The sequence below is a fragment of the Rattus rattus genome, chromosome 13 (genome assembly GCF_011064425.1).
Source record: "Rattus rattus isolate New Zealand chromosome 13, Rrattus_CSIRO_v1, whole genome shotgun sequence".
NCBI lineage: Eukaryota > Metazoa > Chordata > Mammalia > Rodentia > Muridae > Rattus > Rattus rattus.
This window is the reverse complement of record NC_046166.1, coordinates 63,348,049-63,362,031: the sequence shown is the minus strand read 5'-3', so window position 1 is coordinate 63,362,031 and position 13,983 is coordinate 63,348,049. Positions and strand designations below refer to the sequence as shown.

At 50.4% G+C, this 13,983-nt stretch overlaps 1 protein-coding gene across 1 annotated transcript in view; it reads left to right on the top strand.

The window, feature by feature from the left end:
• Window positions 1–13,983, top strand: part of Ank1 (ankyrin 1) — a 176,086-nt gene that overhangs the window by 90,478 nt on the left and 71,625 nt on the right. The window contains exon 2 of the mRNA XM_032919514.1: window positions 1,596–1,697. Coding sequence (XP_032775405.1) covers window positions 1,596–1,697 — 102 coding nt within the window. The remainder of the gene's footprint in view (window positions 1–1,595; window positions 1,698–13,983) is intronic.

The following is a 13,983-nucleotide window of genomic DNA, read 5'->3' as shown; positions in this document are numbered from 1 at the left end:
CCTGACTCTCGCTCTCTGGCTGACATTCACCTTTAATGCAAACCAGCACTTTGGACAGCGGTTGTACAAACTTGTTGTCTGTGTGGCAGGTGACTAAATGGCAGGCAGGGACAGGAAAAAGAACTGTGTGGGTACCTGCTTGATAAGGAGCCTGGATTGGAGACTGGAGAGATCTTTCAGGGGTTAAGAGTACTGATTGCTCTTCCAGAGGACCCAGGTTTGGTTTCCGGCACCCACGTGGCAGCTTACAACTGTCTATGACTCCAGTTCCATCCACGTATCCCTAAACAAAATACTCAAAAAAAATAGAAATAAATACATCTTTTTTTAAGTGTTGCGTTTTAATTTATTTTTAAAGCAGCATTCTAAAAGTTAAAATCTAAGGATAAGCCTAATCAAGAAATAAATGTATCTTCTTTTTTTTTTTTTTTTTTTTATTAACTTGAGTATTTTTTATATTCATTTCAAGTGTTATTCCATTTTTTGGTTTCCAGGCAAACATCCCCCTCCCCCCTCCCTGTCTTTATGGGTGTTCCCCTCCCATTCCTCCCCGCCTTGCCGCCCTCCCCCCAACAATCTAGTTCACTGGGGGTTCAGTCTTAGCAGGACCCAGGGCTTCCCCTTCCACTGGTGCTCTTACTAGGATATTCATTGCTACCTATGCGGTCAGAGTCCAGGGTCAGTCCATGTATAGTCTTTGGGTAGTGGCTTAGTCCCTGGAGAAATAAATATATCTTTAAAAAAAAAAAAAAAAGAACCTAAGATTTCAGAGCCGTGCTGCCGACCTTGGAATCCGGCTGTACATTTTACCTCATGTGTGACCTTACACAATCTCCTCAGCTCTCCACTCTTTGGTGACTTCTCCTGTAAAATGGAGGCCACAGTGGGACCTGACACTTAGCGTTTTAGTTAGAGAATAATACCCGTACACGCTTATTTCTAATGACATAAAGCTCACCCAGTCTTTGAGCCTGTGTCACTGAGTCTTTGGCCCCACAGCCTGTATCCTGACATCCTTAGTCCCCAGCAAGGACAGGAACAGAACAGGCCTGGAGGTTCAGGCCTGTCACCCCAGTGACTTGAGAGGCTGAGATAGGAAGGATACAGGTTCAAGGGGTAGCTGGACTCTAGAGAGTTTGAGGCCAGGCTGGGGGATTGGTGAGACTCCGTCTCAAAATGAAAAAAGAAAAAGGAGGGGCTGGGTTGCTGGGGCTGGCGCTGGGGTTTAGTTGATCGAGTGCTTGTGTGGCGTGTGTGGGGCCCTAGGTTCAATACCTAGCAGTAGGGATGGTGGGGGAGAGGGTGTTTGGAGGGGACATGGAGGGCTCTGCAGCTTGGAGGCAGTCACAGCCGGCCGTGTTGAGTGTTTGATGTCAGAACTGGTTTGGGATCACTCTCAAAGGCTGCCTCTCCTCAGTCCTTGCAAGGTTGGTCGTGTGTAAAGTACCCGAAGGCAGGGAACCCCGAGCTCTAAGGGAGCTGCACACCCAGACCTTCAGGTGCTGACGCACCACTGGGGATGCTGTGAGCACATATGATGATGAGAGCCGTGCGGCAGGGGACACTCACAGCCTGTTGTTTCCCGCCTCCCACAGGCCGATGCTGCTACCAGCTTTCTGAGGGCGGCACGCTCGGGAAACCTGGACAAGGCTTTGGATCACCTACGCAATGGAGTGGACATTAACACCTGTAACCAGGTGAGTGGGTGGAGACGACGTATCCTCTTGGATGTTGCAGAGCTTCGGAACATGCTCTCCTGCACTCTCCTCAGTGCCCCCCAGTGTCTCTGGGGCTTCTGCTGAGGCTCGCTGTGTGTTAAAAGCCTTCTGGCCCAGGTCCCATAGACAGAAAGGCCACCTTGCTCTTGCAGTGGGACCTGGGCTCGGTCAATGCAGTCCCTCCCTTGGAAGTCACTGTGTATCCTGCTGTTGCCTTAGAAACCACCTTTGTAAATGATCCCTAAAGCAATGCTGGAGCAATGGCATAAATCCCCTTACCCGTCTTTTGGGTTCCTGGGCATGAGCGGTGCAGGAGACAACCTTCTGCCTTCAACATCTAGGAACTTGATCACTCCCGGGACCTCCTACGAGTGGAATCCATAGTGTTTGTCTTGCTGGGAATGCCTTCTTCCTTTTAGGACGATGTCCTCATATTTAATGTGGTAGAGGTTTGCTTGGCATCCCCAACAACGGCAACAAACTCCCAGAATGCAAATGGCCACCTGCCTCTGTGCTCTACCCCCTGCCCCATCCTCTCCCGCCCCTCCAGGCCTAGTGGAAATGATAGAACACAACCTTCCCCTTCCCGGGGCCAAGTTGGTCTTGTATGAGCTTCAGCTCACAGCTAAGAAGGTAAGACAGACGACGATAGATGTAGGGTATGATGTGAATCTGCCCATGGCAGTGGACTGGGGGTGATAGCAGTAAAGGTGTGAGCTGGACTTGAGCTAATGAGTAGGATGAGGAAAAAGGACACTGTCCTCTTCCATAGTCCTCTCCCACCCAGAAAGACACGCAGCCATGCACACCCAGACCCTGAACACTCAGGGGTTGAACTAGATGTCCCATGTGGATGGAGGAGAGGTTGGCCAGGGTGCTAATGCAATGCTTTGGGCAAGGAAACATGGACGAAGCCTGGGGACAAGGAGGAAGTCTTGGTTGCCAGGTCTGAGAGAAAACCAGACATCCTCCAAGCCACAACCCAGAGCTATCTGGGCTGAGTGAGCAGCCACAAACCCCAAGGGTCCCAAGATTCGTTGTGTCCTAGCTGCCATGCAACTTCCAGTGGTACCAGGAGGTGGTACCTAAGGAGGCCTTTCCGGGATGAATCCTCCAGCCTTAAAGGAACCCCTGAGCTGAAATGGGACAGCCGAGTGCCAGAGGCTGCATCTGGCTAGCTGTGGCAATGGAGGGTTTGGAGGCATCAAGGGACGGCTTCATCTGAGGGCCTCCTGAGGAGGCAGCTGCAATTCCCAGCCTTCCGCCTTTACCTGGCTTGCTGTAGGTTTCAGGAGATGAAAGCAAGAGGTAGGTGGGCAACTTTGGGGCTCTATTGACACCTTTTCTCTTGGGCTCCTGACAACGCGAAGCCTGTGCAGAAGGGGCCCTGCTTTAGGTTTCAGACTCCAGACCTGGCTGCCACACCAAGGCAATGAGAGGTACCGAGATAGTCCACCGCCGCGCAAAGCTCACTGTCTGTGACACATGCTTGCTGCTTGTGGTTAAACACAGACTTTGGTCTTCCAGTCAGGGGCTGAGGATGGCAGTAAGACACCCAGGCTTCGTCTTGTGTGAACATACCCTTCCAAAAAAGTACTCTGGGGGCAGGAGTCACATGAGTTTGCCAAAAGAGGATAATTACGCTAGGTCTTGGGGCTGGAGAGATGGCTCAGGGGTTAAGAGCACTGTTTACTCTTTCGGAGGTCCTGAGTTCAGTTCCCAGCAAAGATGTGGCGGCTCATAACCATCTATAATTAGATCTGGTGCCCTCCTCAGGCTTGCACGAGTACACGCAGACACGATGCTGTAAACGTAATAAAAATTACTCTAGGCCTTGTATGTTTGTACTCCGCCTTTGGTCATTCAGTTCCCAGATAAAAGACACACAACTTTTATCATTTACAGTAAGGCTTAAACAGCACAAGAGCTAGACCTATATCTGCCCTGTATGCTATTAGAATCTATTTTCCTATGGATAACCCCGAGTTATTACTTACTATGTTTCATCTGGGCTGCTCTTAACTCCAATCGGCCAGCCCTCAGGGCCATGGTTGCATGACTCATGGCGAATTTCTCTTCCTCTTCTATCTTCTCCTCTTCATGGACTTCCTCCGACCCCCCAAGCCCGGGAACCCTAAACCCACCTATGTCTCTTCTGCCCAGCTATTGGCTGTCAGCATCTTTATTTACCAATCAGAAATAAGTTGGAACCAAGGTCATGTAGCTCACTTGGGTCTACGTGCAGACTCTCTTGTCTCTGGGGCAACCAGGTCTGGGGGCCTGCACTCAGCATTACAATACACAGCCAAAGACCAAGCCTCAACGCTTGCACGTAAAGGAGATGAGCTTATGTGAGAGCTGAGAATACCCAGGATAGAGTAGATGTCTTGGTCACCACTCTTCCGCTTACAGAAGACACTCACACCGGGGTGCCCATGTATCCACACAGCACCAGTGTCTCCATAACTCCTGCCTTGTCACTTATTCCAACATCATCATCATCATCATCGGGTCTTTAGCTCCACTCCCACATCCCGTGTCGTCCTGTGTACAGGGACGTAGGCTAATCCTGGTCCTTTAGCCCTGTGGGCAGGAAGAGCTGATAACCAAATAATGACATACAGCTAAGGCCATGAACGAAGGGTGTAGGACAGAGGTTCTCAACCAACGGGTTGCAAACCCATTTGTGTGTCCAATGGTCCTATCATAGGGGTCACCTAAGACCATCAGGAAACACAGATGTTTGCATTGTGAGCCACAACAGCAGCAAAGTTACAGCTATGAAGTTTAGCCATGAAAATAATTTTATGGTTGGAGGTCGCCATAGACGAGGGCTGTATTAAAGGGTCACAGCACTGGGACAGTTTAGAACCACTGATGTAGGATACCCTGAGTGGAATATAGTAGTTAGGAGTCTGTGGTGGTTTGTATATGGTTGGCCCAGGGAGTGGCACTATTGGGAGGTGTGGCCTCGTTGGAGGAGGTGTGGCCTCGTTGGAGGAGGTGTGGCCTTGTTGGAGGAGGTGTGGCCTTGTTGGAGGAGGTGTGGCCTTGTTGGAGGAGGTGTGGCCTTGGAGGAGGTGTGGCCTCGTTGGAGGAAGGAAGTGAGTCACTGTGGAGGTGGGCTTTGAAGCTCCACCCAGTGCAGAAGAGTCAGTCTTCTGGATGCAGTCAGATAGAGATACAGAACTCTCAGTTCCTCCTGCACCATGCCTGCCTGGAGACTGCCATGCTCCTACCATGACGACAGTGGACCGAACCTTTGAACCTGCAAGCCAGCCCCAATTAAATGCCTTGGTCATGAGGTCTGTTCACAGCAATAAAACCCAAACTAAGACAGAACCTGATCTAGAGTTAGAGGTCAGAGGTCAGAGACACCCTAAGCAAAAGACAGAGGAACTGAGAGCTGAGCTGAGGTTAACAAAGGGACAGCCAGCATGGTTGAGTATAGATAGGCAGGAACCCAGTTGAGGTAAAACTGGACAGAGCTGCCTCTTACCGGCGACAAGAGCTTGACATTACATAGCTGGACATGGGTATGCACATGTATACATTATGTATGTGCACCTATCCGCTGCCCTAGACTTTAACTCTGAAGTTGATGGCTGAGGGGATGGATTTGAGTGGAAAGGAGGCATCTCAGTAGTGAGCAACCCACACAACTGTGTTCGTGCATGTGGGCTGACTGGCTCTCCTGCTTGCAGATGCAGCCACGTTAAGGATTTCGATCTTTATACTGAAAGCAAAGGAAAACAAGCCTGGGGTTCTAGCATAAGGTACAGTCACCGGAGGTGCAACTTAAAGGATCACACTGGCTACTGTACTCAAAACAGATGGCCGCTGCAGAGTAGGCGGTAGGAGGGCTGGTCATGAGACCGCAGCGAAGCGGCAGTCCAGAAGAATATCGTCGGTAACTTGGATAAAAGTCATCGCTGAGGGGAAGAAACAGAGCCACTAAGACTGGCTTGTGAACAGGAATGGGCAGAAAGGCTTCCTGGATGACCCTGGGGTTCTGGTCTAGGAGAGTGGAGCTATCCATGTATTCTGGAAGCACACAGTGTGTGTATGGTGAAGCCACCAACTGAGTAGTGTAAGGACAGAGGACAGCGGGGATAGATGGATGGCAGCAGGGGCTTTTGAGGCTGGAACTCAGACAGGAAGGGAAGGTGACCTGAGATAGGTCCCTCACAAGTAACTCATTCTAGCACCATGAAAAGAGAGATGAGACAGTTGGTGTAAAGCCACACGGTAGAGTCATTATGTACGTGTTTATGAAGCTACACACACGACAGAGGACACAGGTTGAGCCTTATATGCTAACAAAGGGAAGACGCAAAAGGCAAGAAAGCATGCTAATCAACACCCCCATGAGATGATTGGTACCTAGCAGGTTAAGCCTGCATTAGATGTGTGAAAGAGATAACTTTTGGGAGGCCTGGACAAAGGAAGGGAGTGAGAGACTGGTGGTTTTGGGGACTAGGAAGAGCGTTAGGAAGCATTGCCTTGTCTGGGAGCAGCAAGGACAAGGTGGCTGGGAAGCATTGGTCTGGGGTGAGCATACTCCTGCCAGTCCCAACTTCATATACCCAGCTCTGGTGTCATCTAGAAATTGTGTGTAGAATCAAATGTCATAGCGTGGAGACTACGGTGATTGAAAATAGACCGTGTTGGATGAGCAGATTGGCTTCTCACACTGCCAGCCAGCCACATGAAAGGAAGTAAGCTACAGGGACAACCCGTGCTCGTCACCAGAGACGTCAGGTTATCATGGTACCTACCGCCCAGGGTCATGCGCTGGAACTGAGGCAGCAAAGGGCCTCTGGGGCAGCCACTGCAGCACATCTGCAATCCCAGTGCTGAGCGCTTATGATGGCCAGGCACTCTTGTAGTAGACATGGGGCAAGCTGCGACCTGCCCTCAAAGAACTGAGGCAGGAAGCCTGCCCGATTCTGGGAGAGCAGAGACGAAGCATCCTCCTGGCCACATAGGAGCTGTTGTGATGAGCCTAGTGTGGGCCAGTGACAGGTGAGTCCCACATCACATCTTCTATTGCTCAGAAACAAGGACCCACAGAGGAGTGCCGGGCTCCCAGTGGTATCCTGGGGCACGCAGGCAGGAGGGCAAGGAGGGCATTCTTCATGCTCGGAAGGATGACTCCAGATCATTACAGATGGACCTGTGACTGTCTTGTGTTGCCTGTTGTTTTAGGCCTCCTGGCAAGCATAGAATAACATTAAACCATGTGGTTCCAGATTCTGCCTGAGCCTTCAGGCTCAGAGGCTACAGCTGTGGGCGGGGATGACGGGGAGAGAGGCTGTACTGTTCCACACCTGGTACTTCGAGAGTGTGGCTTTCGTCAAAGAAGGAGAAGAAGGCTACCCGAGGCCAGTGCTCTGGAGCCTGCTGGAGCCTCTGTCAAGAGTCCGTCAAGAGTCTGGGTTATTTTTAAAAGGGAAATAGTGTTTTGGGTTTAGCAGGAACTGCTCCCTTTGATGTTCATCGTGCTAATTATGAGGGCCAATGGACAGTTGAAAAGGAGGGTGGTCTTTGCTGCATGGAGGGCTATGTCCCCCTTTCCTCATCATGGATGCTTCAAGCCCTTCCCCGATCTGGCCACTTTGAATGCTACTTCTGCTTCCAAGGTGACCAGAACAGGTACAGGACAAACAAAGCTGAGGGCATCAGATCTTCCAGATAAAGCTCTAGCAATGCCAGATATCCAAAACACCAAACCAGAGGTCATGACTGCTTAGACCAATGTCCCTGCATCTGGTTCCCTCCCTCCCTCCCTCCCTCCTCCCTCCCTCCTCCCTCCCTCCCTCTCTCCCTCCCTCCCTTCGTCCCCCTCTTTCTAGTGAAGGAAAAGGAAGGGTAATCACCTAGTTCCAGTTCATAAATGCATTCATGTGTAGCCAGTCGAGCCATCCACACATTCCAGAGGCTAGGAAAGGGCGGACTAGCACCATTGGGTGTGTGGAGTGTGCATTAGTGACTAGCATGCTCTAGCACTAACCAGTGACCACGAGAAGAAAGAACACAGGGTCATCAACCAGTGCTCATATTATACACATCAGGGAATAACTCAGAGCCACCCACAATTTATCAGTGTCTCATTAATGAAAAGACATAACGCACTTCTCCTTGGAGCCCGTTGGCCAAGGGCAAGTCCAGATTTGAATTCTCTACTTCATGCGTCCTGTGTTTTCCTCCCTGTCTGTCTGGACTACGTCTGCATATGCGCCTGCTTGAAGGCTGTCTTGTGGATCTGTTTGTCCTTGTGTTGTCTGTGCCTTTCTGTGTGAGTTTCTGTGTCTGTCTAGTGTGTGAGCTGTGTGTGTCTGTCCCATTTTTATTAAACAGCAGAGGGCATCCCAAGGGGAAGGAAGGGGACACTTTACAGAAACCCTTAAGAGACTTTTACACGGGATTAAGTCACTTGCCCCAGCTGATCCCAAATGACTGAGACAATAAACATCGATTCATCAACCCTTGCTCATAACTGGCTGCTTTCAAGCTTTATGGGAGATTAGAGGAAGCTGCTCTCAACTTCTGTGTTTGCTGCTCTCAGAGCCTGCGTTATTCCGGGTCGGGAGCATGGAAGAATGCATAGCTCATGATCATGCAATCTGTTATCTACCTTATAGAAGCTGGTCACACGAGAAATCCAAGACAAGTCTGAGCACACAGTAGGCCAGCAGTCTTAAGTGACTTCGAGGTGTATCATTGACTCTGGCAGTGGGGTCCAGCAAAAGTTCTAGTCTCTTAGAACGCAAGAGACATTTTCATCACATTGCATCGCCAAGGTCAGGAAGGGAAGCAAACCCTCCAGTTCCACACTGTGCTTTGATGGCTGTTGAGTTCACGATATGAAAACAAGGGGTGAATCTCCTACTCGAGAGAAACTTCAGAAAGAAGAGGGGCTGCATCCATGTCAGGGTGCATGGATGTTCATTCATTTCCTCGGGAAATGCTTCACTTGCCCAGCCAAGCTAGGACTTGCTTACACATGAGAACAGGACCTCAGGACAGCCAGGCTTCGGGGGCACAAAGGCTAGAGGAAAGAGGTGCACAGTTGTAAGTGATGGGGCCTTTAGAGAGATTCACGACCAAGGCACTTGTGAAAGGGGGCATTTAACTGGAAGCTTGACCATCATGGTGGGGAATGTAGGGGCAGACAGGCGGAGCACTGGGGCAATAGCTGAGAGCTTACCTCTGATCTGAGAGACAGAGAGAGTGGCACGGGGCTGGCATGGGTGTTTGAAACCTTAAATCCCACCCCCCAATGACACACTTCCTCCAATAAGACACACTTCCTGACAGTTCCATTAAGTGGGGACCAGCCATTCAAACGTATGAGCTTACGACGGCCGTTCTCACTCAAACCACCATGGAGAGTGTTTCTAAGTTCCCTGGGAACGAGTTTCAGTGAGCTGTTCACTTTTTAAAAGTAGGGCATGGACATGATCAAAAGTCAGGTCACCTTGCTAAGGACTCCAGCCTCAAGCAGACTGACCCCTCTGGTTGGTGGTGGAGACCTAAATGCAGAACTGCCCTGACTGAGATAGACTGTGGTTATGACTTAGTCTGGAATTCTTTTTTTTTTTTTTAAGATTTACTTATTTATTATATATAAGTACACTGTAGCTGTCTTCAGACACACCAGAAGAGGGCACCAGATCTCACTACAGATGGTTGTGAGCCACCATGTGGTTGCTGGGATTTGAACTCAGGACCTCTGGAAGAGCAGTCAGCGCTCTTAACCACTGAGCCATCTCTCCAGCCTAACCTGGAATTCTTAATACTTGGTGGTGAACTTGATCCTTTCTTCATTGTTCACAGGCAAGCCTCTCCATCCGTAAACTGGCCAGGCTGAGCCCTGCTCAGCTTTTGACCTAGGACATGTTCGGGTGGTACGGTTGTAGGCTGCATAGAAGCATGTCTCCGATTTTAGTTTCGGTTTTTACAATTTAACGGCACGATGGATGCACGCTTTGCTTAAAAACCAAGACTGTACAGAGAGGCACAGCATCTGAAAGTCTCCCCTCCCCCACCGTGTGCACCACTGTTGGCAGTGTGGTAGGAAGACCGTCACACTTTTCCAAAGTGTTTCCTGCGGATGTCGATTGCTCAGTTCCTATACCGGGATGATAGGCAGGTCACCATTTTCGAGATGTACACTACTGGGATAGAGAGATGAACGGTAAGACCGGACTTTCCCCTCTAATCCTACTGCCCTTCCTCGGGAGGTCTGGTTCTCTTGATTTTTTAAAAAAAGGAATCTCAAGATCTCGGACGTGGAATCTTTCTAGTACATGGGAGATATTCTTAGCCCGCTGAGCTCAATTCCAGAGCCCGTTCTCTCATTAACTTGAACTCGAACGTCCTCCCCCTCCACTCCCGAGGGCCCTGAAAGCTCAGCGGTGGGTTTGTTGCTGAGCTGTGGGATTTTGGAGCACGGAGGCCACTGCGAACTTTTGAGCAGCCACACAGCAGAGGGAAGGTGATCTGAGGTCGATTGGCCTCCAGGCTCAGAGACTGCTGCGGTCCGTTTTAAGATAATGAAACAGATGACAGCCCCTGCCGCCCCTCCTCCTGAGTATGACTAAACCGTGATCCTTAAGAGCTACCTGGGAAGGAAACTGGATTTAGATTGTAATAAGGCAAAGGAGGAAGAATGCTCGGAACCAGCTCGTTCCTGTCGCTCTGCCTCCCTCTCTCCATTGGTACAGTCCTCCTGGATCTCTCCACTCCTCAACTGTCCCTCTCTCTAGAGGAATGCAGGCTTCACAGAGGAGGGAAGGATAACCCCCTCCCAACCCTGACAGTTGTTCAGCTCCATCTGCCTCCCGAGTCATTAAATGGCAGGATGGAATATTTTTAACAGACTCTCCCCACCAAGTGGTCTCCGCAGAGGCATAAACCCTCTAAAGTAGCAAAGACGGCAGGCGGCAGGCCCTTATCAGCAGGCATCCGTGTGAGGTCGAGCCTGTTCCCTTGGCATGATTCGATGGCACGCAGGGCAGGTTATATACTTACCGGAGAGCCCCAGAACCCTGCTCCAGGCTGCTCTGCACGGGTCCTGCAGGCAGACTGGGTGGGTGAGGTCCCCCACTAGGGCGCCACTCCTTCCGCTAGGGCTTTGCAGAAAACCTAGCTTAGCCCCAGCCCATTAAGCAGAACTTAGAGCTGCCTGCTTCTCCCTTTCGAAACCTTTGCCTCCATTCCTCCCTCCTGTCTTCTTTGAAACTGCAATTGTTTCTTATCTACAGAGACTGTATGTAAGGACGGTGCAAAGGACCCCCGCTTCCCCTCTGCTTGCTCTCTGGCTGCTTTCCCCTGCCTTCCTATCTGTTGACCTTCCTACCCATCTATGACATTCTGTTGCCTCTAGACGTTCCAGTTTGTACAAGGCACGAGTAAGAGACCACCCACCTGGCTCCCATATGTGTCCAAGGCAACATTTTACCCAGAGTCCACCTGCCCCTCTCCGTACCCTCCCTTCCCTTCTGTTGGTCTCTCCTTTCTCCCGCCCCACCTTCTCACCCTCCCTTCTTGTTCCTAGGTGTATGCTTGGCCTTAGGTGACAGGAACGCTTGGGGTGGAGCAGTTCCTCCGGCTTTGCCTGCCTCACTCTTTTAACCCTGCTCCAGTCAGTGATGGCCGTCTGGTTAAAAATCCAAGTTGTGATGAGGGGTGTCCCTTACTTGACTTCATGGTGTCTTTGTCATCCAGTTCAGGCTTCCCTCACCCCAGGTTCACCCTGAGTTCCCTGTGTTTGCACTGGCTCCCCCGACCAGTGGCCGCTGTGCTGGTCACTTCCCAGACGGTCCTTGGCTTCTACTCTGAACGGTGGAAATTAGATACTCCCCTTCACTGCTGCACCTCTGGCCCTCATTCTCAGCCAAGACCTGCAAAGGTGAAGGGGATTCTAAACAGAAACTGAAGCGCATAAGCTCCGTGTAGTCATCCCCACCACACCAGGAGTGCAATTGCTACCTGATTCCTCCTTTTTTTGCTGTTGTTTTGTGTCCTGGATAGTTTTGCGTCTTCTTAAAACCGGTAGGGTCATTTTGAAAGAGGGATGCTCTGTTGAGTTCTTGCCCTGACTTCCTTCAGTGATGAACAGTGATGTGTAGGTATAAGGCTCATAAACCCTTTCCTCCCCAAGTTGCTTTTGGTCACGGTGTTTCAGCACAGCAATAGTGACCATAATCAAGACAAACTTTGAGGTGGGAGCTGTGAGCCATTGGTCAGAGGACGACGTCTGAGGCTCTGTGCTCCTCGACGGGGTGAAATGAGCGAAGAGGAGGCATGAGGGCCGAGGGTTCTGGAACCATCGGCATCAGCCTCCGAGGTATCCCTGCCACTCCCCGTGAGCTGCGGAACCTCGGGACACCAGGTGCTTACTGCCTGAAGCCTCCCTTCAGCTCCTGACTGGATCAGTGCTAAGTTTCTGGTGACATGTCAACTGTATTTGTACATTTGGAAGTCAATTAGTGTAATTGGGGCAATCAGAGCAGCTAAACAGAGGAACAGTTTACTGAGAACAAATGTCTGGAATCGTGTTCCTGCCAATGGAATCCCTCCCTCACAGTTGGTACAAGAAAATACTCCAAGTTAAGTCATGCGGGCGGAATGTGACTTGAGAATATCTTAAGAACCGTTGGGAGCAGCTGCACACAGGCTCACTGGACGTCCCTCCTCCACCAGACACTGCTTCTCCGAAGAGTGATCTAAAGTGAACATTTTTACTCAAATGGGGGGGCCAAGGAGACAAGAAGAAAGCTGTTGTGAAGATATTGTGAACATTTGTGCCCTTCAAAGAGACCATCTCTTCAAGGTCATTGTGTCGTGAAAATGTATGAAGTCCCGGGGTCTTGAAGACTCCAGACAAGAAGTGTGTGTGGGTGGAAGCTTCAGAAGGCATTGTTTTTGCCCTAATTGTGTGGAAACAGAACAGATAACCCACAAGATCACAAATCCTCTCGAAATCAGCTGAGAGCCAAGGGAGTAACAGCAGCTAAGTAACCTGGATTCCAGAGAGGAATCCACAAGCACCATCTCCACTTAGAGAACATGCAGAAGCAGTTACCCCTGCAAGGCAAAACCCTGACAACTCTTAGAGGTCACGGTGTCTACGGCAAACTGTTAACACCATGCCTTGACTGAGTGCTCATGGGAAATACTGGATACCACAGAGACACCCCCTAGGCCTTGAGTGTTCTGTGTGATTAGTGGAAGGTGGCAGAGGAAGAGACTTGCAGGTTCCCAGGAATCCTCTACTGATTCCAAACAGACCTGCTCCCACACTCCAGATTACATATAGACGCCGTTCTTCCGAGGAGGAGTGGAAGCCGACTGCTTCTGCCGAGGGACAAACGCTTACTCGTGTCAGCTTGGTTTGCATCAGCACCTCTGGATATCCTGTGATCCTGGGGAGGCCAGCAACTGTCCTAGGCCCAGGTTTCCTGCCCCAGTAACAAGCAGGTCTCTCCCTCTGCTAGAGGATATAAGGACATGAGAGGAATACCCATTCAGGCCCAGGACAGACAAGGCAAATAAAGGACCCCACCCTTGAGGTGCAGACACACAGAGCCTGTCTAAGACTGAAGCTGGACCATAATGGAACTTGCTTACCACTACCCATCTGTGTCACCAGGAAGAACACAGTGTCACCAGGAGAGAAGCAAGACAGAGGAATGAGTCCACCTGAGGCATAGGTACCTAGAAGAGTTGGAAGCTGGGAGATCAGGAACACTGAAACACTTCTGGGACCCTAACCCCTACATCAAACTCATGATGACTGCAGCCTCCTTTGAGAGGAGTGTGGAGGCTGACAGACCAAACATAGTAAGACTCAAATCCAGGTAAGCTCCTGTCTTGATCAGGGTCTGTTGCTTTGAAGACACACCTTGACCAAGGCAACTCTCACAAAGGAAAGCATTGAATTCAGGCTGGCTTACAGTTTCACACATTTAGTCCATTATTATCGTGGCAGGAGACATGGCAACATCCAAACAGACATAGTACTGGAGAAGAAGCTAAGAGTTCTACACCTTGTTCTGCAGCCGGAAGAAGGAGAGTGGCTCACACTGGGCTTTGATTGAGCGTAGAGACCTCAAAGCCCACCCCCACAGTGACACACTTCCTTCAACGAGGCCACGCCCACTCCAACAAGGGCATAGCTCCTAATAGTGCCACTCCCCATGAACCAAGCATTCAAACACATGAGCCTATGGGGGCCATGCACATTGAAGCCACCATA